This window comes from Mauremys mutica, chromosome 21, assembly GCF_020497125.1.
Source record: "Mauremys mutica isolate MM-2020 ecotype Southern chromosome 21, ASM2049712v1, whole genome shotgun sequence".
Taxonomy (NCBI): domain Eukaryota; kingdom Metazoa; phylum Chordata; order Testudines; family Geoemydidae; genus Mauremys; species Mauremys mutica.
This window is the reverse complement of record NC_059092.1, coordinates 19,176,408-19,199,390: the sequence shown is the minus strand read 5'-3', so window position 1 is coordinate 19,199,390 and position 22,983 is coordinate 19,176,408. Positions and strand designations below refer to the sequence as shown.

The following is a 22,983-nucleotide window of genomic DNA, read 5'->3' as shown; positions in this document are numbered from 1 at the left end:
GATAAGGGGGCACAGCAGGATTGGAGAACATATATTTACTGAACTCCTTCAAACAATGCATCATTTGTCTCTAGAAATTAGCAAAGCTTTTGAGGCCTGGGGAGGGTGTTTGTCTTTCCCTGACTCAGTTCCCCCTCCCTGGTGTCTTGCCAGGTAATTAGCAATGCAAGTGTCTCACCTCCCTGCACCTGGCTAGTACGTTCAGGAAAAAAATGAGTTGAAAGAACTCCAGAGGTACCATCAAACTGAAACCCTATCAGTTTGAAAACGTAAGATAATGGTAAATCCAAGGCCATAGCTGGCACAAGTCCACAGCCTGTCTCTCCAGAACTTACTTCTGCCCCTGAGTTTCCCTGCCAACTATAATCACATTTTCCTACTTTAAAATGATTTTCTTTCCCCAATTACTGAATAATAATCTCACACAAACAAGAGTGGAGCTCAGCTGGCTGATTCACAATGCTGGAAAAGAGTGAAGCTGACTGTACACAAACTGCTGTTAAATGTACCATGTAAACACACTGGAAAAACTAGAGAAAATATATTTATCCTCTAATCTCTTCCACTGCAGCACTGCTGGTTACAAAAGCAGGCAGGATGCACTCAGAGAGAAGTGTGATGACTGTTGAAATTGACAGTGTTCTTTAAAGAAATTCCTTCAAAAGAATCAGGAAACCTGTTCTTCTCACCCCACCCTCCAAAGTGGACAAGCACTGAAAACTGTCACTCCTGTTCTGTCTCTAGTTGGATTTGTTCTTGGATGGTGTTTTCACAGCCATAACTAATACCACCAAAGTCTGCACCTTAGTCTTTCACCCTCCCCCTGCTCCCAAAGGGAAGCATTCCCACTGAGGGAGGGACCCCTGTCTGAAATGGGATGAATAGAGATAAGAGCCTGCAGGAACCCCCTCCATTCTTAATGTCTTCTCTTCCTTCAGTGGCCACCAGTGAAAGCACAGCCATCGAGATAATACTGAGACACAGCAAGCTGATCTCAGAGGCCATCAAGCAAAGAGCTGGACTGGAGGGCTTGGCTCCGGGAGAAGTGGGCCTCACAGAGGCGGTGAAAGAGGTACTGATGGGGTGGTAAGGTGGCCCACAGCTGTCCTCTGCTTTAGTGCAATGTACATCCCATGATCTTCCTAGCTTGAAATGTTCCATCCTGATCCAAGTTGAAACCACTTAGATCAGAGTAGAGCATGGCATGCTGGCATCTGTGTTCTCAGAGCTCCCCTTCTCTTAGAATGAGGGGATGCCAGACATTTTATGCAAGGTATGCATGCAGCTCTGGCTCCTGGAAAGTTACCAATAGGTCCTCATTTGAGTAAAATGTGGGTGCCCTGACATACAGTACCAGCTCCACTCTGCAAAGTGGCATAGATGTCTTATGGAAAGCACAGCTGGCAACTAGCATGGTGTGGACTGTCCTGTGGGTCAGCAGCTTCCAGACTGCCTGTCATACAAGTGAAGTATTCATAGGGGACATGCTGAGAATGATATGGCTGTTGCTATGACTTGGTGGATTTTAGCTGTCCTGTAATATTGGCAAGCCCACCTTGGCATTCACCTCTAGGAAAGGGAGACTAGGCCACATCGAGCCTGTAGAACTAAAAGAGGCAGAAGCATCTGCTGGGCTCCTCAGTGGCTGGCTGGTTGGCAGGCGAAATTCATTCACAGAGCAGCCTGCAGCTGATCAGCTCTGCTCTTGCTAATTGATGTTGCAGCCTCTCTGGGGATTTGGTGTTATTTAGACTGACTACAAATATTTGTCAAAATGGAAAGTTCTCTCAAGCCTTGGCCTCATGCAGACTCCCTAGTAACATCCTCAACTCTTTCCATGCTGTTGCTTATCCCATACACAGTTTGTCTTTCTATGGCCAAGAAGAGCTACAGTGGGTATGGTACCATGGGATCAAGGTTGAAGGGGAGGGTAATGTCCAAAGGTCACTGGAATGATTTGACTTTAATGTCCTATAAATCACAGCACATCCAGGCTATCTCCCAATGAAAGGCTGGAGTTACCAGTTAGCTAACAATGTCATTACCTTCAAGGAAAATGAGCTATTGGGAATCGAAATGGTCCCCACTTCCTTGGAGCAGCAGTGCTAGTTTGGCTTAGTCCAAAAGCAGCAAGTTGAGCACTTGAAGTACTGTAACATTTTCTTTTTTAAATCCCCAGAAGCCCTTTTGCTGGTGCAGAGTTATAAACTAGTTATAAACTTAGTTATAAACTAAGTAAAACACAATATCTGCCAAACAAAAGTCAGCAGTAGAGGAGGTTTTAGAACAAATTGATAAATTAAACAGTAATAAGTCACCAGGACCAGATGGTATTCACCAAAAAGTTCTGAAGGAATTAAGAAATGAAATTAAAAAACTACTAACTGGTATGTAACCTATCATTGAAATCAGCCTCTGTTCCAGATGACTGGAGGATGGCTAACGTAACACCTATTTTTAAAAAAGGCTTCAGAGGCAATCATGGCAATTACAGGCCAGAGAGCCTATTAGTGGCAGCAGCAGTTGTGTCTGATGGCACAGGTATTAATGGATTTAGCTCAACAAAGAGAAAGCTAAGGGGTGACTTGATCTCAGTCTATAAGTATCTACATGGAGAGCAAATATTTGATAATTGCCTCTGCAGTCTGTCAGATTCTGTACCAGACAAATTAGTTGAAACTATAGTAAAGAACAGAATTATTGGACACATAGATGAACACAATATGTGGGGAAGAGGCAACATGGCTTTTGTAAAGGGAAATCATGCCTCACCAATCTATTAGAATTATTTGAGGGAGTCAACAAGCATGTGGATAAGACTAATACAGTGGGTGTAGTGTATTTTGATTTTCAGAAAGACTTTGGCAAGGAGCCTCACCAAAGACTCTTAAGCAAAGTAAGCAGTCATGGGATAAGAAGGAAGGTACTCCCATGAATCAGTAACTAGTTAAAAATAGGAAACCAAGAGTAGAAATAAATGGTCAATTTTCACAATGAAGAGAGGTAAATAGCGGGGTACCCCAAGGATCTGTACTGACACGTGCTATTCAGCATATTCATAAATGATGTGGAAAAAGGGCTGAACAAAATTTGCAGACAATGCTAAACTACTGAAGATAGTTAAGTCCAAAGCTGACTGCAAAGAGTTACAAAGGGATCTCACTTGACCGGGTGACAAAATGGCAGATGAAATTCAGTTTTAGTAAGTGCGAAGTAATTGGAAAAAAATGGAAAAACATAATCCAAACTATACATACGAAATGATGGGGTCTAACTTAGCTGTTACCATTCAAGAAAGCAATCTTGGAGTCATCGTAGATAGTTCTCTGAAAAAGTCTGCTTAATATGCAGCAGCAGTCAAAAAAGCTAACACTGGATAGATAATAAGACAGAAAATATCATAATGCCACTGTATAAATTCATGGTACACACACATCTTGAATATTGTGTGCAGTTCTTGTTGTCTCACCTCAAAAAAGATATATTAGAATTGGAAAAGCAGAGAAGGGCAAAAATATGATTGGGGTATGGAACAGCTTCCATATGAGGAAAGATTAAAAAGGCTGAGACTGCTTATTTTAGAAAAGAGATGACTAAGGGATATGATAGAGGTCTATAAAATCACGAATGGTATGGAGAAAGCGTTATTATTTCAAGTGTTATTTACCCCTTCACATAACACAACTTAGGGTCACGGAATGAAATTAATAGGCAAACAAGAGAAGGTACTTCTTCACACAACTCACAGTCAACCTATAGAACTTATTGCCAGGGGATGTTGTGAAGGCCAAAAGTATAACTGGGTTCAAAAAAGAATTAGAGAAGTTCATGGAGGACAGGTCCATCAACGTCTATTAACCAAGATGGTCAGGGATGCAACCCCATGCTCTGGGCATCCCTAAACTTCCAGTTACCTGAAACTGGGACTGGATGACCAGATGGATTACTCAAAATTGGCCTGGTTTGTTCATTCCCTCTGAAGTATCTGGCACTTGCCGCTGTCAGAAATGGGTTACTGGGCTAGATGGACCATTGGTCTGATCCAGTATGGCTGTTCTTATGTTCTGAGCTCTGTGGCGAAAGGTGTGTTCTTCTGTTTCTCATAGGGGGTCTAAACCAAGCTAAAGCAAGTACAGGAATGAAAAAATATCATTGTCTGCCATGTAACTACTACTTCTCTCTTGTGTTTCTTTAGCTACTGAGTATTTCTTCTCAGAAGGAGAGTTCAGAGGCCTCCTTGAAAGCAGCTCTGAGCACTGCACAGGAGAAGTCTGTACCTGCCATCAAGATCTGTCAGCTGTTATGCACTGTTCATGAGTCTTTCCCCGGCCTACAGCCAGTGATGCAGGAGCTGGGGCATGTGGGTAAGAAACCTGCAGGTGCCACTCCAGTTCGCTTACACCAGTCTCTGGTAATTGGAGCTGTGTGTGGTTTAATGTAGGATCACAGCATGAAATTGCTGCCTGCTCAATCCCTGTATTGTACTGTTAGAGTGGGGTATTCACTAAAGGTGTGCTTGGGATCCTAGTGTTTTTACTAGGATCCTAGTGGATTCATGCATGTCCCCATGTACTAGGAAATGTACTGCAAGGTCATTCCTACATTAGTAGAGAGAGAGATTGATTGGTCAACACCTATTAGACCATCTCTAACTTCAGTGATTCACCCACTACCTTTGTATGTGATTTCATGGGCTGTTCTGATTCTCAGACCCATCCAAACTCCAATACAGATATCATACCTCAAACAGATGGACAGATCCTCCATCCAGATCCACGTTCCCTATCCGTCATAGCATGGATGCTGGCTGGTATACATCAGTACAGAGACTCTGTTCAAATGAGATACAAAATGTTCTCCTCCACAGTAGAAAGGACTCTACGAGACTTACTCTGTCAAGTGTAAAAGATTCATTATCTCGGCACAACAATGTCAGTTATTGCCATCTCTACTTCTGATACCAGGCACTCTGCAGTACCTACTGTCATTGATAAGCTCTCTGAGGGTCCACCTAGCAGCCATCTCTGCTTTCCACGCTACAGTTCATGGGTATTCCACATTTTCACACCCTATGGTGACTAGGTGTTCCTAACAGGCCATATGAGGATAGAGCCTCCAGCCAGAAAACTTTCCCCTGCTAGGGATCTAATTATTGTACTGGCAGGGTTAATGGGCCCACCTTTTGAGCCACCCACTACATGTTTCCTGTTTCATCTTTCTACCAGAACAGACTTTTTAGTAGCAATAACATCGACCAGAAGGTAGGGATGATAAAAGCACTAATGACAAGGCTCCCATATATGTTTTTTTTAATAATGACAGAGTGTCTTCGAGACCTCACCCAAAATTTATACTGAACGTAGTTTCTGACTTCCACCTAAACCAGGTTATACATCTACCTGTGTTTTCCCCAAAACTACATTTGAACAAAGGCAAACCTAAGCATCACGCCCTAGCTTTTCATAGGGTGCTCTTTTTACGCTGATAGAACTAAGGCATTTCCTCCAGTCTGTTTGTAGAATGTCAGGGTTGGAAGGGACCTCAGGAGGTATCTAGTCCAACCCCCTGCTCAAAGCAGGACCAATCCCCAGACAGATTTTTGCCCTAGATCCCTCAGTGGCCCCCTCGAGGATTGAACTCACAACCCTGGGTTTAGCAGGCTAATGCTCAAACCACTGAGCTATCCCCCCTGCATCAGCACTTCTGAAATGGCTTCCTACTCACATGAGGGAAATTATTGTGTGGGTAAAGATTTGCAGGCTTATGCAGATGAAAGGTCAGGCCATTTCAACACAGAGACTTCCTAACTGGATTTCTACTTATTCTATGAATTAGCCCACATAGAGCCACCAGTGAGAGTGACAGCTTGCTCTGCTAGAGCACAAGCAGCTTCTGATGATGCTTTGAGCAACATTCTGATGCTACAAATATGTCAAGCAGCAACCAGCTTTACTCAATAGTGGAAGCCTCAAGATGTGATGCTCATTTTGGTCAGGCTATCTGTAATCATTGTCGAGCTATATGGGTGTGGGGTTGTGGTGTACCTCAGAAAACAGTCGCTTAGCTTACAGTAATGGTGATTCTTTGAGACGTGTTGTCCACATCTATTCCAGCGTTTGGTGCATATGTACCCAATGCACTTGAGTTCAGCACCTGTTGGCCAATGGTGGCTGTTGGGGGGCTGTGCCTGTGCACTATGTGTCCTGGTAATCCCAAACGAGGGCATAAAGGGCAGGGTGACCCCAACTGCCGCTCAGTTCCTTCGCCAATACAGAATCCAGGCTTAATCAGACCCCATAGTAGCAGGAAGAAGGGCAGGTTGTGGAATGTATTTGAACAATCAGTCTTGAGGAACTATAGTTCCTGTAATTTGAGTAACCATTTCTTCTTCGTTGAGTGCTTGTCTATATACATTCCAGTGCTGGGGTCTCACAAGCAGTGACCTAGATTACAGGAGGTGGGTGCTAAGAGTCTTCCTTACGTATCTGCCTCATATACATCTCCTGTGCGTTCTTCGGGTAGTTTATGTACTATAATAAGTATTGCAGCTCATTGGCAAGTTCAGTTCAGGGTGAAATCCTGGTCACAATGAAATCAATGGCAAAACTCCCACTGACTTCAATAGGTAAAGGATTTTCACCCAGGATGCCGTATCAGTCAGCCAGGGCCTGGGAACATCTTAAGTCCCAAATTCCTTGCTGCTCATACCTTAGAGGATGTTCACTGTAGCATATCCGAAAGAGTGTATATGGTCTAATCACAAAAACCTATATAAGATGATTTAAGGTGCTGAAGGCTACAGGGAGCCTCAGTGCTGTGAGTGGGAAAAGCTTCCTGTGCTGGTGTCAGGGGAGTAGATTTGGTCTGTGGGATGGGAGTAGGGTGGAACTTCAGTGGGACTGTGAAATGGAAGAGATGAGATGTGGATGGTGCTGTCTTGGCAAAGGAGGGTGAACCGAAGGGTCGTCTTAGAGTTTATTTTACGCTCACTACATTTTCAGTATGCCACAGATTGACATCTTTAGGTTTCAGAGTTAATGCTGTATTAAAATACACGGGTAATTAACATCTCTCAGCTATTTTTCAGGCTGCCTGCAAACTCAGGGTGACATCGCTGCATTAGTTACACTCAATTTACATTTGCAAGGTTCGCTCCATAACAACAAAAGTTAGAAACAAACGTCCAAAACTGCAGCCTGGAGTTCCTGAGAACAGTGCTGTGGCAAGGGGTGAATTCTGCGCTAGTTTCCATGGCCACAGATTTGCAGAATTCTACCTATAACGAAGAAGCCAAAACACTGTTTATATTTGTATTACCTCCACCACACCCATTACCCCATGGAGTTTCCTGTAGGCTGGAGTCTGGCGAACATTTTCCAGTTTGTGCCTTTTGGGATTGTGCCGTTGCCAGGGCTTGAAAAATTGTTAGAATCTCTGGAAAGGGGGCATCAATGAGTGATTTTAAATCCAGTAGAGGTCTACCTAGAGGAGTATGAAGCACCCCAGGCTATGATGGAGAGGGACTTACCCTGTTCAATTAAGGGATCTGCATTCACTTTAAATGGAGAATTCAATGCTGCCTTATCTCTGGTTCCATCGGGGTGCCGTCATAACAAAGGCCTCAGATCTGCAAATCTTTACCCACACAATAATTTCCCTCATGTGAGTAGGACGCCATTTCAAAGTGCTGAGTTCCCTGCAGCTCTGATTATTCTCATTGGTGCTGCAATGAGAGCTGAGTTCTTTTGAAATTCTGCCCAGGCGCTCTGTCGCTTTATCCAACACTCTGTAGATATTGGCATTTTTGACAGAGAAATTCAGGCCAGATGCTCCACTTCCTTGCACGTGATATTGTCATTGCGACCTTCACAAAGTGGGTGTGACCGTGTTCTGCATGCATGCAGGTATCCATTCACACCTGTGCAGAATAGTGCAGGATAAGGAGCTCTTAATAGGCATGGGGTGAGGAAGGCCAGCAACTGGAGTTGTCAGTAAGCATTGAAATAGGAGTTGTTATCCACACAGGGCTCCTGACTGAGGGAAGTGGGGAGAAGGCTGGAATCAGGAAGTGGAAGGTGAACAGTGAATCCCAGATTGAAGCTATGGACAAGGAGGAGGAGAAGGCTGGGGGTGTAAGCGCCAAGGAGCAGAAGGAGCCCCAAGAGAAAACTCCCTCCAAGAAGAACTTTGTCTGCAAGGCCTGTGATAAGAGCTTCCATTTCTACTGCCGTCTGAAGGTGCACATGAAGCGGTGTCGCGTGGCCAAGGGGAAGCAAGTGCAGTGTAAAGAGTGCAGTGAGATCAAGACCTCCAAGAAGGAGCTGGAAAAGCATCAGCTGGAGGCCCACGGAGGGCCTGAAGCTGCAGGAACAGCCAAAAAGAAGAAGAAACGGCTCCCAGTGACATGTGACATCTGTGGAAGAGAATTTGCTCATGCCTCAGGTAGGGTTAGACCTGGGAGAGATTCCACAAGTAGCATGGGAATTGGTGCTTAGATACCAGGGTAATTGCCTTGTTAACAACACATTAGATCGCCTGAAGTCAGAGCCCCCCTCCCTCACTTATGCACTGGGGACTGTAGGGGAGATTGAGAAGCCCTGAACTGCACTGTGGAGAGGGGAATGCAGTTCAGTTCATTTCACCTCCCCTGCTGATTGCCCCAGCTTCTTGCATGATCGTTTTTTCCCACCATTGCAAGAGGCTCATGTAGGAAAAGTGGGGCTGCTGGCAATTTAAAAGGCCTCCAGAAATAATTGCACTGCAAGATGGCCTGTTCAGTTCTTCAGCTGGTGGTAAAGAAAAGGCCAAAGCTGCTCAGTGCGCTGGGTTCCTTTTCCTCCCACCCCCAAGCCTCCCTGCTCTCAGCATGGCGGATGGGGTAGCACCACTCTATGGGCAGAAGGAGTTCACTACCATGTCATTCTTTCCTCTCTCAGCAAGTGGCAGCTAGGGAAGCGGTTTGGGACTGCTGGCTGCTAAGAAAATCAGCTCCTTTGAACTCCTTTGAAGTGAAGTTAGGCAGTTACCCGGTGATCTAGTGTCAGGGCTGGGATGGGGTATTGCTTTTGCACAAAATAACATAAGAACATAAGAATGGCCATACTGGGTCAGACCAAAGGTCCATCCAGCCCAGTATCCTGTCTACTGACAGTGGCCAATGCCAGGTGCCCCAGAGGGAGTGAACCTAACAGGCAATGATCAAGTGATCTCTCTCCTGCCATCCATCTCCACCCTCTACAAACAGAGGCTAGTGACACCATTCCTTACCCATCCAGGCTAACAGCCATTAATGGACTTAACCTCCATGAATGTATCTAGTTCTCTTTTAAACCCTGTTCTAGTTCTAGCCTTCACAACCTCCTCAGGCAAGGAGTTCCACAGGTTGACTGCACTGTGTGAAGAAGAACTTCCTTTTATTTGTTTTAAACCTGCTGCCCATTAATTTCATTTGGTGGCCCCTAGTTCTAATATTATGGGAACAAATAAATAACTTTTTCTTATTCACTTTCTCCACACCACTCATGATTTTATATACCTCTATCATATCCCCCCTTAGTCTCCTCTTTTCCAAGCTGAAAAGTCCTAGCCTCTTTAATCTCTTCTCACAATGGACCCGTTCCAAACACCTAAGCATTTTAGTTGCCCTTCTCTGAACCTTTCTAATGCTAGTATATCTCTTTTGAGATGAGGAGACCACATCTGTACGCAGTATTCAAGATGTGGGTGTAGCATGGATTTATATAAGAGCAATAAGATATTCTCCATTTTATTCTCTATCCCTTTTTTTTTAATGATTCCTAATATCCTGTTTGCTTTTTTGACTGCCTCTGCACACTGCGTGGACATCTTCAGAGAACTATCCATGATGACTCCAAGAGCTCTTTCCTGATTAGTTGTAGCTAAATTAGCCCCCATCATATTGTATGTATAGTTGGGGTTATTTTTTTCCAATGTGCATTACTTTACATTTATCCACATTAAGTTTCATTTGCCATTTTGTTGCCCAACCACTTAATTTTGTGAGATCTTTTTGAAGTTTTTCACAGTCTGCTTTGGTCTTAACTATCTTGAGCAGTTTAGTATCATCTGCACAGTTTGCCACCTCACTGTTTACCCCTTTCTCCAGATACCTTTGTGCCAGGTGTTAACTGCTGCCCTTGGTCTCCTGCCCCCAGGAATGCAGTACCATAAGCTGACAGAGCACTTTGACGAGAAGCCCTTCTCCTGCGAAGAGTGTGGTGCCAAGTTTGCGGCCAACTCCACCCTGAAGAACCATCTGCGGCTGCACACCGGAGACCGCCCCTTCACGTGCAAGCACTGCCTCATGACCTTCACACAGGCCTCCGCCCTGGCCTATCACACGAAGAAGAAGCACTCTGAGGGTGAGCCTGCTGTAGCCTTCTGCATCCCCATTGTGCCCCAGGGCCTGTGTGCCTTTGTGTGTGCTTGGAGGAGGAGCATGGCCTGGCAGTTAAAGCACAGGGCCACACTACAGGTGCCCTGGCTGCAGAATAGGACATTAATATTTACATACGTGAGGAGTCATGGCTTCATCCATCCACGCCTGGCTACCTCTGCTGCTCCTGCCTTGCTGATGGGTTGTTCCTTCAGCCTCCCTTTTAATGGCTCCTCTGCTTTTGTCCTTGGCTGGTGCCTGTCTCTCTGACTGCCCACCTTTCTCCACCCTTATCTGCTGATAACGGTTTCAGCTACCCACCCTAGCGGTTGATGCAGATCATTCCCCAGCTGCCTCTGGCATCACTCTGTCACTCCCCAGCTGCCATCTCACTCTCTCAAACAGACCTTCCCATGTTCCCTCTCTCTGCCTTTGTTCTTCATGTCCATTCTCCTTCATGTCTTCAGGGCCCACAGCTCCAGTGTCTGTTGCCTCCTCCCCAGGGCCGCCCAGAGGATTCAGGGGGCTTGGGGCAAAGCAATTTTGGGGGCCCCTTCCATAAAAAAAATTGCAATACTATAGAATACTATATTCTCGTGGGGCCCCTGCAGGGCCCGGCGCAAATTGCCCCACTCGCTCCCTGCCCACGGGCGGCCCTGGGAAAAATAAACCTTCTGCATCTCGGCACAAACCCAGTTTTGAGAAAACTTCTTTACAAGGTATCACTGGTTCTCAGCATCAGCTAGTGCTAAAAGGCACTAAAGTTCATTAAAAGGGTTGGACAAATATTTTCCATCAAAACTTTTTCTGGGTCGAAAACTAGGGGTTTTTAAAAAACAGAAAAAAATCATAGACAATGTCTGCTTTCCTTCAAAATTTGTTGTGTTTTTTTTAATTGAAAAGCTGAAATTAGTCTGCCAAAACCTGAATATGGTTTGGGGTTTCAGAAGTGTGTGGCCAAATATTTGCTGCTTGCTGTGTTTGATTGTTCAAAGAAACAATAAAAAAATTCTGCTTAAAAAAAATCCAGAACTTTTGAACCACCTCAGCTTGTGACCAAACACCTGAGCCCATCCAGTCAGAGATTTTTTCCAGGTTTCTGATACTCTGCTGGCTTCCTTGACTCATATCTGTCTACATAACTTTGGGTTCATTTAGGTTAGAACATAAGAACAGCCATACTGGGTCAAACCAAAGGTCCATCCAGCCCAGTATCCTGTCTACTGACAATGGCCAATGCCAAGTGCCGCAGAGGGAGTAAACCTAACAGGTAATGATCAAGTGATCTCTCTCCTGCCATCCATCTCCACCCTCTGACAAACAGAGGCTAGGGACACCATTCCTTACCCATCCTAGCTAATAGCCATTAATGGACTTAACCTCCATGCATTTATCTGTTTCCTAGAGACTGGCTCCATGGGGTCCCTCACAAACTGGAGACGATTGCTGTGGGTTTGTCTTTAGTATAGCTTATGTACATACTCCATGAACTGAGCATTTGAGCTTGTTCCAGAATCTGGGATGAGCCTATGTTGTAAAAACTGAAATGCTCAAAATAGCACATGCATGTGAATGGACACAGGATACTAAAATTAAATGAACCCAGGGGTTCTCAAACTGGGGGTCAGGACCCCTCAGGGGGTCATGAGGTTATTGCTGGGAGTCGCGAGCTTTCAGCCTCCACCTCAAACCCCGCTTTGCCTCCAGCATTTATAATAGTGTTAGATATATAAAAAAGTGTTTTTAATTTATGGGGGGGGTCACACTCAGAGGTTTGCTATGTGGAAGGGGTCACCGATATAAAAGTTTGAGAACCACTGAATTAACCCCCCCCCCCCCCCCCCCCGGAGCCTCAGGGAATGCAGCAGAGGGGGGTCTCCCTTGGTAGGGTTGGGAAGGATATTGCTCTTCTCATGTGATCCCTCCCCCAATGGCTAATTTTAAATGAAGCTACCCTCCCCTGACATGAATCTCCCTATGGCACTGAAATTAAATATAGACTATAATTTGGCATTTGAGAAGTGAAAGGGATGGGAGCCCTAATGGAAAAGCTAACAGCTTGGCTCTTCTGCAAGCCTCAAACTGCTGAATGAGCTTTAGGGTAGGGAAGGCTATACCTCCCAAACAGCCTGGCCCTGCCCCCTATCCGACCCCCACCCACTTCCTGCCCCCCAACTGCCCACCCCACTCAGAATCCCCGACCCATTCTGCTCCTTGTCCCCTCACCGTCCCCCAGAGGACCCCCACCACCACCACCCCGGGACCCCACCCCTGATCCCTGACTTCCCCGACCCCTATCCGCCCCCCCGCTGAGTCCTGACAGACCCCCAGAATACCTACGATCCAACCCCCCCATTCCCTGTCCCCTGACTGCCCCCCAACCTCTACCCCCTCCCTGTGCCCTGACTGTCCCCAGGACTCCCTGCCCCTTAGCCAACCCCCCCAGCCCTGGCCCCAGCCCCTTACCCCTGGCTCCCCCCTCACCCGGAACCTCAGCGCATCCAGGAGCTTCGCTCGACAGCGGCAGTGTGGTTCCGGTGGGGCCAGAGCTCCTCCCTGCTCAGAGCTGCGTGGTAAGGGGAGGAGCCGCTCGGCCCGGAGCTCGCAGCCCCGCCCCCTTACCACGCGGCTCTGAGCGGGGCGGAGCTCAGGGGCCCCGCCAGAGCCACGCTGCACCACTGTTCACGGACTCTGCTGGGTGCGCTGAAGCTCCGGGAGAGGGGCGGAGACAGGGCCGGGTGGGGCCGGGGAGGGAGCCTCAGCCATTCTCGTGGGGGCCCCTGCGGAGCCCGGGGCCTGGGGCAAATTGCCCCACTTGCCCCCCCATCTGGGTGACCCTGCTCCTCCCCTCAGCCCTTCATTGAGTCCTTTGCTGAATCACTGCTTCTCCCTGTCTGGTAAACCTGCCCTTTCCTCTCCATCCCCACTGCTGAAACCCCAGTCCCCACCTGGGTCATCTTTTGCCTTGATTACTGCTGGCTTTCCTGCTTCTCTAGTCTGTTCCAAGCACAGCTGTGAAACTCCTCTGACCTCAGTGCCCACTCCTGGAATGCCTGGGTTGGCATCCTGACTTCTACTGTCTCCCATACAAGCTCCAAGACCTTGCCTGGAAGGCAGCACATACTGTTGTCCCCATCTAGTCCCTGTCTCTTCTCCTCCCCACCAGTTCTCATCCCAGGCCTCTGCCCCACTCTTCCCCCTTTGTCTCGTCTTCCTGTTCTCTGCTTTATACCTTCTAAGCACTGCCCTCTGTTCCTGGAACACCTTGCCTGCCTGATGCCCTCTCTACCTCCAATCTCACTGTTTCAAACAGGATTGAATTCAGGGAGGTTCTATAGCCTGTGCTGTGCAGGAGGTCAGACTAGCACAGTTGTCTCTTCTGACCTCATCTATGAAAGCAACCTGCCTTCCCCTCTTCTCTGCAGTAGATTTTCCCATAATACATTTTGATTGCAAATTCAAAACACAACACATTTTCATTTCGATTTTAAAAAACTGAAAAAGGTCCTGCTTTTAAAAAAATATATATATATTCCTTTTCTCTCTCTGTTTTAAAACTTCCTTCCTCTTTTTCCCTTCTGGAAAAAAGGTACAAAAAATAGGAAATGGGGAGAAAGTGAGGGGAACGCCCCAAATCAAAACCCATTTTTGGAAGGTTTTGAAAAATGAAATGAAATGAAAAATTTTGCTTCGTTTTAATTTTTTTCACTGAAAAATATAAAAATCAAACTGTTTTTGCAAAACAAATAAATTTCAAGGAAATTGCACTTTAGACTGAAAAGTTTCAGTAGAAACATTCTACCTCACTCTACTCATCAGTGCTTCCTACATCCTCCCTCACAGAATCATAGAATCATAGGACTGGAAGAGACCTCGAGCGGTCATCTAGTCCAGTCCCCTGCACTCATGGCAGGACTAAGTATTTTCTAGACCATCCCTGACAGGTGGTTCTGTTAGACAGACTGCTGTCTTGGGTATGTTTCCTTGTCTCATGGAAGCTTGTAAGCGCCTCTGAGCAGAGAATTTGTTGCTTTGTTTGTAAAGCACATTGCAAACTTGTGTGCAAACAGCATCGATGTTTTACAATAATAATTCTGTGTCTGTAGAACAGCCAGTGGTTAAACGGTCTGCATTGTAGCTGCACGTATGGTATTGTCTGTGTTTATAGTCAGAGAGAGATCGTCTTTTGCACGCGAGGTTTTGTGATTCAGATGCCAGCATCTTTGGGAAGGACTACTTTTGTCTGGAAGTTTGTGTTGTGAGCAAGGTGTCGGTTCCATGAGAGCTTTTGTGTTCTGTAACCTCCTGCCTCCTTTCCTGAGAAGTGAGCTTACGTTGTCCAGAAATCCTGTCCCCCTTGTCAGGGCCAGCTGGAGAAGTTCCAGCCTCTGATCTTGGCTCTCACTGCAGGGAAGATGTATGCCTGCCAGTACTGTGATGCGGTATTCGCCCAGTCCATTGAGCTGTCTCGTCATGTGAGGACTCACACCGGAGATAAGCCATATGTCTGCAGAGAGTGTGGGAAAGGATTCAGGCAGGCCAATGGGCTCTCCATCCATCTGCGCACCTTCCACAGTGAGTATCTGAGCCCTGCCATGCCTCAAACAGAGTCCTTCCCATGGGGCAGAACAGAGCTGCTGGAGCTCTTTAAATGCCCATCAGAATGTGACTGAGAGGCAGAGATGAAGGGGCAATGCCATGTTCAAGTGCTTGATGTTCCAGACCACAGCAAGAATGCAAGGGGCTGTCCCGATGTCCTGGAGCTTCATGGGCGCTGTGAGTGACAGCAGTCTGGCCTTTCACTGGTGCTTCCATGGTGGGACTTTCCCTCCTGGGAAGGGAAAGGCTGTTGTTAAGAAGCTTTACATTCCGGACGTAAGGGTGGGATCTTCTCAAGGAAACAGCAAAGTCTAACAACACAGGCCAAGGGAAAGGGGCTCCAAAGAACCAGCTGGGAATCTTCATCACTGTAAGTGACAGGGGAAGAAAGAGGGGAATGGTACCTACCCGCAAAGATCCTAACGCTCAGACGTTTGCTATTGCCTGGAAATAACTAGCATCTCGTTTCCTCTCTGGCGCCCCTCTTTCTGCTGCCTCTTCTCCTGTCTTTTCTTCTTGATCTGCCTGTCTTCCTCTCTCCTCCCCACCCCTGCTTTTCACCACCTCTTTGTGGGAGCAGATATTGAGGATCCATATGATTGCAAGAAATGTCGGATGAGCTTCCCCACCCTGCAGGAGCATCGCAAGCACATTCATGAGGTCCACTCCAGGGAGTACCATCCCTGCACTACCTGTGGGAAAGTCTTCAGTGCTCCATCCCTCCTGGAGCGCCACATGGTGACCCATGTTGGAGGGAAGCCGTTCAGCTGTGAGATTTGTGACAAAGCCTATCAGGTGAGCTGGGCTCAGTGCACATGTTACCCCAACACCCCAGCATGTTATCCCATCCCTCCAGCATACCCTATTGCATGTTGCTTTTCGGAGAAACCACTCACGGACAGTGTGCAATTAAACACTCACACAAGGCAATGCCTCCATTGCAAAAGGAACAAGACTCCTTGTTGCTCAGAGCAGGAGTTGTCCTGTGACCAGTAGAAAGAAGACAGGCATACAAACAAGGACAATAGAAATCTGTAGGCTCTGAAAATGTGCCAGTTGCAAAGATTTAGATAAATGCATGTCCTGGACTCCCCAGAATCTGAGCTTTGACTTCAGTATAAAGTTTCTAGCCTTCTTGGCTACTAAGAGCTGTGTCATGGTTTTACCCTCACTTGAAACTGGGGGGTTTCAAGTTGAGGACCAGCATGTATCCCCCCACCCTAAAATCCTAGGGTAGGTTCCCTTTTTGCCGCCACCACCCGGTCAATTACGTGGGCCGGGATACCCCTGTTTTTCCCCTGCCTCTTTCCAAAGACGTTCCCTGGGGAAACACAGATCAACTCACAGAGAGAGAAACCTTCCCCCTCCCCTCTCTGCCCGGAGATAAGTCTGTCTTACCACCAAGAGAGAGTTTCTTAGCCCCTCCCCCTGTATCCACAGTAGAGGGATTTAATCAAATCTTTATTAAAGGATTTATTAAAAGAAAAACAAGAAAATACAGAATTTCTATGAGTCCAAGTTGGACACTCATAGGGTATAACCTTGCTAAGTTCTTGAGAGAATCCTCTCTCCTTCTCAGTACAAACAATACAGGCAGAATTAAGAATAATCAATAGCAAACACACAGAATTGCAAACATAGGATTATTAGATGAGGACACAAAGTACCTTTCTAATACTCACTATCTTGACTAGTAGAAATTAGTTCAGAAAGGTGGAAACTGGTAGAGACTTGATTAAAACATCTGGACTCTTGTAACTCCAAACGGCTAAGAACCACACACACAGAAACAGAGGGAAAAAGTTCCCTTCTAGGAGTTTCAAATTCTCTTCCCTGATTGGTCCTCAGGTCAGGTGCCTACCAGGTACTATGTTTTAACCCTTTACTAACTACTTATGACAAGCTGTTAGAATGGAATTCCCCATATTGCATATGGCTCTGAAGCAGCAGGGTATGAAAATGTATCCCCAAATGGGGCCCGTAGTGAGGAAGATGGGAAAGAACTAATAGTGCTGGGCTTTTCAGACATGATGGGATGAGGTTTTTTTAGTAGAGCTCTCATGATCTCTGAGCCCGACTCAGGATGCTATGCTGCTGTTGTAAATGAGTTACAGTAACACAAGCGAAGTATTAACGGTTCTGAGTGGCACGGGGTGGGTTGAGCAGATGAGCAGTACAGTTTGCTGTGTCTCTTCCCACTGAGCACAACCACTGTATCCATGTGGCCTTATGACCACTGCCTGTTGCTGTCACATTACCCTGCAGAACAGCTTTGCCATTGTAACATGGTTTGATTTATATCTTTACAGCAATTGTCAGGGTTATGGTATCACAACCGGACCCATCACCCTGATGTCTTTGCAGCTCAGAATCACCGCTCTTCCAAGTTCTCCTCACTGCAGTGCAGCTCCTGTGACAAAACCTTCTCCAGCACTACTGCTCACAAGAAGCACGTCAAGGCAGAACATGCGGGTAAGAATCCACCACTGTGTGCTCTGGGGAGCCAGTGCTGTGGAGATCGAAGTGAGCTGCATGAATAACCCTAACCTGGCAGGACTGTGCACAGCAGTCTCCTGAGACAGCACTAAATTCACTGTATCCCGTCAAACCAGTCTCCTCCAGTGAGCCCCCTCTTTAGGTATGTCTACGCTACAATTAAACACCCACAGCTGGCCTGTGTCAGCTGATTCAGGCTTGGAGGTCTCAGGTTACAGGGCTGTTTAATTGCAGTGTAGACATTTGGGCTTGGGCTGGAGCTAGGCTCTGGGACCTCGTGTTGGGGGAGGGTCCCAGAGCCTGGGCTCCAGATCAAGTCTGACCATCTACACGGCATTTAAACAGCTCCACAGCCCGAGCCCAAGTCAGCTGACACAGGCCAGCCGTGGGTGTTTAACTGCAGTGTAGACATACCCTCTGTGTGAGTAACTAGTTCTGTAACAGCCTCCCTTTGCTAAGTCCTCTCTCCCAAGATGCTTCTCGTTACTGTAGTGAGACGGGCTCTTGCTGACATGGCCCTCTTGAGAACTGGTGTGTGTCTAGGTCGGGAGCCCTGGCCCAGAGTGACTGTCTGATCTGGAAGGAACTTTGAGCCCACACCTCTCCCATGCTCTTGTTTTCAGATGTGAAGTTCCACGAGTGTGAGAAGTGTAAGGAGCTCTTCCCCACGCTGGCTCTGCTGCAGGTCCATGCCAAGTGCAGGCACTCAGGTCTTTGTTATTATGATTTGTATTCCCATAGCACCTAGGGAACCTGTGTCATGGACCAGGCCCCCGTTGTGCTAGGTGCTGTACAAACCCAGAACAAATAGCCCTTGCCTCAAAGCGCTTGCAATCTAAATATAAGACAACAGACAACTGATGGATACAGAACAGAACGGGGAGAACAAGGAAACAATCAGACACGACTGGTCAGCACCAGTGGACTCAGCTCACCAGCAGCCTAACTGTTGTCAAGTGCTTTGTAGGCATCATGGGAAAGGAGAGTTTTAAGGAGGGATGTGAAGAAGGCTAATGATGTGGCTTTGTTGGTGTTTACGGGGAGCTCCTCCCAGACATGAGGGACAGTGCAGGAGAAAGCACAAAGGGTCTTGTTTGAAAATTTAACAAGTGGGTGATGGAGGCTGGCATCATGAGCCAATCAGAGGTGGGAGTCAACATCTCAGTAGTGAATGAGAGATGATAGGTAGAGTGGGGATAGGCTGTGAAGGGTCTCAAAGGTGAATACAAATAGCTTATGTTTGATATGGTAGAGAAGAGGGAGCCAGTGGAGGGATGCAAAAGGAGGGGAGCGCATGTCATGGTCAATGCAACGAGCTAAGAGAATGATCCTTGCAGCAGCATTCTGAATGGATATGAGTGGGGCAAGGTTGCCTTTGTCGAGCCCCAAGAGAGAAGAATGTTGCAGTAATCAAGACACGAGATGAGAGCCTGGAGGAGAGTTGTTGCTCTGTGGATGGATAGGAAAGGCCGTATCTTAGGGATATGATGGAAGAAGAATCTGCTAGATTTAGACATAGGTTGGATGTGAGGCCCTAGAGAGCATTCTAAGTCACAGATGATGCCCAGGTTATGGGCCTGAGTGACAAGCCTGATGGAGGTGTTGTCCACAGTGATCAAGAAAGGAGGTGGGGGAAAGGTTTGGAGGGCTGGAGAGATTAAGAGCTCTGTTTTTGCCATGTTGAGCTTCAGTTGATGGCTAGACATCCGTAAGGAGATGTCAGAGGGGCAGGCCGAGATTTTACTTAGGACAGAAGGAGACAGGTCTGGAGTAGTGAGGTAGATCTGTGAGCCGTCAGGGTAGAGATGGTAATTGAATTTGTGTTTGTAGATGAGATTATCCACAGATGAGGCGTAGAGGAAGAGGAGAAGGGGATAAAGACAGAGCCTTGTGATACCACCACAGACAGCTGGGGTGGGTTATGTGGAGGATCCTCCAAGGACATGCTGAAGGAGCGATTAGAGAAGTAGGAGGAGAACCAAGAGAGAACAGTCAGGGAAGCCAAGGGAGAACATGATTTCAAGAAGAGTAGCATGGTCAGCGGTGTCAAAGGTGACTGGCGGGTCAGGGAGGCTGAGGATAAAGGACTGGTTCTGAGATTTGGCAAATAGGGGGACACTGGAGACTTTGATGAGAGCAGTTTCATAGAGCTGAAGGGGAGGAAGCTAGTGTGGAGAGCTTCTGGAATGGAGTCCCACTTTTCCAGTTCCATACAGTGATCGTAGACAGCATGTTCCAGGTTTAGGTTGCAATGGGGGAGGTTTAGGTTGGATATTAGGAAAAGCTTTTTCACTCAGAGAGTGGTGAGCACTGGAATGGGTTACCTAGGGAGGTGGTGGAATCTCCTTCCTTAGAGGCTTTTAAAGTCAGGCTTGACAAAGCCCTGGCTGGGATGATTTAGTTGGGAATTGGTCCTGCTTTGAGCCGGGGGTTGGACTAGATGACCTCCTGAGGTCCCTTCCAACCCTGATATTCTATGATTCTATGAGTTTAGAGCGGGGGTGGGCAAACTACGGCCCGTGGGCCAGATCTGGCTTTGGATCCGGCCTGCGGCACCGCCGGCATCAGTTCCCTGCAGCCCCTGCTCTCATCAAAGTCTCCAGTGTCCCCCTATTTGCCAGATCTCAGAACCAATCCTTTATCCTCAACCTCCCTGACCCGCCAGTCACCTTTGACACCGCTGACCATGCTACTCTTCTTGAAATCATGGGGGGCAGAGGGCTCCATGCGTTGTCCTTGCCGCCAGGCACCGCTCTCCGCAGCTCCCATTGGCTGGGAACGGGGAACCACGGCCAATGGGAGCTTCCGGGGATGTACCTAGAGGCACGACAAGGGCAGTGCACACAGAGCCCTCCGCCTCCCTTCCTCCCAGGGGCCACAGCGCTTCCGGGAGCGGCCAGGGGCAGGGCAGGCATTCAGGGAGCCTGCCCTGGCCCCACTGTGTGCCGCTGTCACCCCAGAGCTGCTTGAGGTAAGCGGCGCCAGGCCAGAGCCCAAACCCCTCCTTAAGCCCATCCCCCAACCTCCTGCCCTGAGCCCCCTGCCGCACCCCACTCCCCTTCTGCACCTCAACCCCTTGCCCTGAGCTCCCTGCTGCACCTTGAACCCCTGTGCACCCCAACCCCCTGCCCTGAGCCCCCTCCCGCAGTCCGCACCCCTCATGCACCCCTGCCCTGAGCCCCCTCCTGCACTCTGTACCCCTCCTGCACCCCAACCTCCTTCTCTGAGCCCCTCATGCACCCCGAACCCTTCCTCTGCCCCAGTCCCTTACCCTGAGCCCCTTCCTGCACACCACACTCCTGCCCCGGCCCTGCATACAATTTCCCCACCCAGATGTGGCCCTTGGCCCAAAAAGTTTGCCCACCCCTGGTTTAGAGAGAAGGGGAGGAGGGAGATGGGGCACTACTTTGTGAGGTAGGTGAGGTCAAGGGTGTGTTTTTAAGATGGGAGAAACTAAAGCATGTTTGTCTTATGAGGGGAACGAGAGGAGGGTGAGAGATTAAGGAGAAGAATAAGGGAGGGTGTGAGGGAGATCGGGAAATGGGGTGGAGTCACTGGGGCAAGTGGAGGGATTGGAGGAGGAGAGCAGATGAGAAACTTCTGTGTCTGTGAGCAGAGAGGAGGAGAATGTTGTGGGAAGGGAGGCAGGAAGGGAAGGCAAGCTAAGGGGAGGGGGAAGGTCACTCATATTTTGTCCATTTTTTCATGGAAAAAATCAGCAAGTTCCTGTGCAGGAAGAGAAGTGGAGGCAGGAGGAGGGTGGAGGAATGAGTCAAAGGTGGCAAAAAAGGCGGCTGGAATAGAGACGTGGTGTTCAGTTCAGTTGGAGAAGGAATGTCTTTAGCTAGGAAGATGGCAGAAGTGATGGAGGAGAGAATGAATGTGTAGTGGAGGAAGTCACCTTTGTTTCAGGAATTTGGCCAAAGAAGCACTGGAGCAGGAGTGGGGGACGCAGATGTTGGGGGTGAGCCGGGGCTGAGGGTTGGGAAGACGGATCTTGCAATTGTCTTTTTAAATCAAGATTGGATGTTTTTTCTAAGCCATCTGCTCTAGTTCAAACAGGAATTAATTCAGGGCAGTCCTATGGCCCGTGTTGTGCAGGAGGTCAGACTAGCTGATCGCAGTGGTCCTCTCTGGCCCTATAGTCTATGAATGTATGAATTGAGATCAGAGAGGAAGGCGGGTGGATGGTAGATGACAGCAGCATAGCAGAGGAGAGGAGAGAAGGCTGGGTTGCAGTACTACTGAAAAGAGGAGAAGGTGTTGAAGGGGGAGGAGGGAGTAGTAATGGGAGAGGAGAAGCCCAGCAGCCCCACCGATCTGATGTAGGGCAGGGAGTATGAGAGAAGGAAAGGGCTGCTGCAGAGGCAGTGTCAGGTGAAGGGATCCAGGTCTCTGTGAGAGCCAGGAGCTGGAGAGAGCCAGGCAAGAAGAGGTTGTGGATGGCTGAGATCTCGGTGGAGCCGGAGTGGGTGTTCCAGAGACAGCAAGAGAAGGGGGAAGGAGCGAGATGGGTATGAGGGGTGTGGAGGTGATGGCAGGGATAGGTTTGGCAGGTAGCGAGGTTGGGGGATGGAGGGAGGGCCAAGTTTGGGGCAATTTGAGAAGGGGAGTGTGGATGTGGGATCTGGATTTGAACTGGTGGGAGGAGATGGGAAGAGAAGCAGGTGGAGCTGGTGGGAACTATAGAGGGGTGAGGGTAACAGGAAGAGGCCATTGAGTCAATGCAGGCAAGAGAAGGGGATGGAGGCTGTGATGCAAAAGAGGGAGTGGGGAGAGCTGTGTGTGAGAGGCAGATGGTCAAGATAAAAACCAAAACCCCCAAACAATCCACACCATAGTGCAGTCACAGAGCGCAGGCAGGATCCCTCACCAGACACCATCACGCTCGGTGTCCCACCCCTACACGTACCACTGTGTGGCTCATTGCAGAGCCTCTCACACACTGCTCCCCATTGTCTCCAGGAGCGCACTCCTTCCTCCCTTGCCTGCCCCAGCCCTGGCTCTCTACTGCTCCAATATGTTCGACTCAGAGTGATGCTTTCTCCATGTCTCTTACACAGGGACCCAGCCATTTCGCTGCTTGTACTGCGCGGCCTCCTTCCGCTTCCCGGGGGCCCTGCAGCACCATGTCACCACAGAGCACTTTAAGCAGATAGGGAGCACCTTCACCTGTGGGCTGTGTGGGGAGCTTTTCACTACTCAGGAGCAGCTGCAGACTCACTACAGCGCTGAGCACCCAAAGGTGACGTTCACGGAATGCCAGGCCACCACTGCCCAGCTTGTGCAGGTAACTGATTCCTCCAGTCGCTGGCAGTCACCACGAGCACCAGGCAAACCTCATGTAGGGGAGCCTGGAATAAGCTCTCAAAGTTGGAATGTCTCTGTTGTGGGGTCCATCCCTCTCCTTCCTCCCCTGCATCCTCCCAGCCCCATTATTCTCTGCATTGGTGGGCATCCCCAGGTCCCCTACTTCCATTTCTGCTCCACAC

At 48.2% G+C, this 22,983-nt stretch overlaps 1 protein-coding gene across 5 annotated transcripts in view; it reads left to right on the top strand.

Annotated features, from left to right (window-relative positions):
* ZBTB40 (zinc finger and BTB domain containing 40) overlaps positions 1–22,983 on the top strand; it is a 67,381-nt gene that overhangs the window by 41,166 nt on the left and 3,232 nt on the right. For 4 of the 5 annotated variants that reach the window (XM_044996521.1, XM_044996518.1, XM_044996516.1 and 1 more), the window contains 9 exons: positions 939–1,072; positions 4,196–4,364; positions 8,026–8,442; positions 10,176–10,382; positions 14,807–14,971; positions 15,576–15,790; positions 17,305–17,467; positions 18,115–18,201; positions 22,555–22,781. In XM_044996521.1, the coding sequence (XP_044852456.1) occupies positions 939–1,072; positions 4,196–4,364; positions 8,026–8,442; positions 10,176–10,382; positions 14,807–14,971; positions 15,576–15,790; positions 17,305–17,467; positions 18,115–18,201; positions 22,555–22,781 (1,784 nt within the window). The remainder of the gene's footprint in view (positions 1–938; positions 1,073–4,195; positions 4,365–8,025; positions 8,443–10,175; positions 10,383–14,806; positions 14,972–15,575; positions 15,791–17,304; positions 17,468–18,114; positions 18,202–22,554; positions 22,782–22,983) is intronic. The other variant, XM_044996520.1, reaches the window with a different exon arrangement.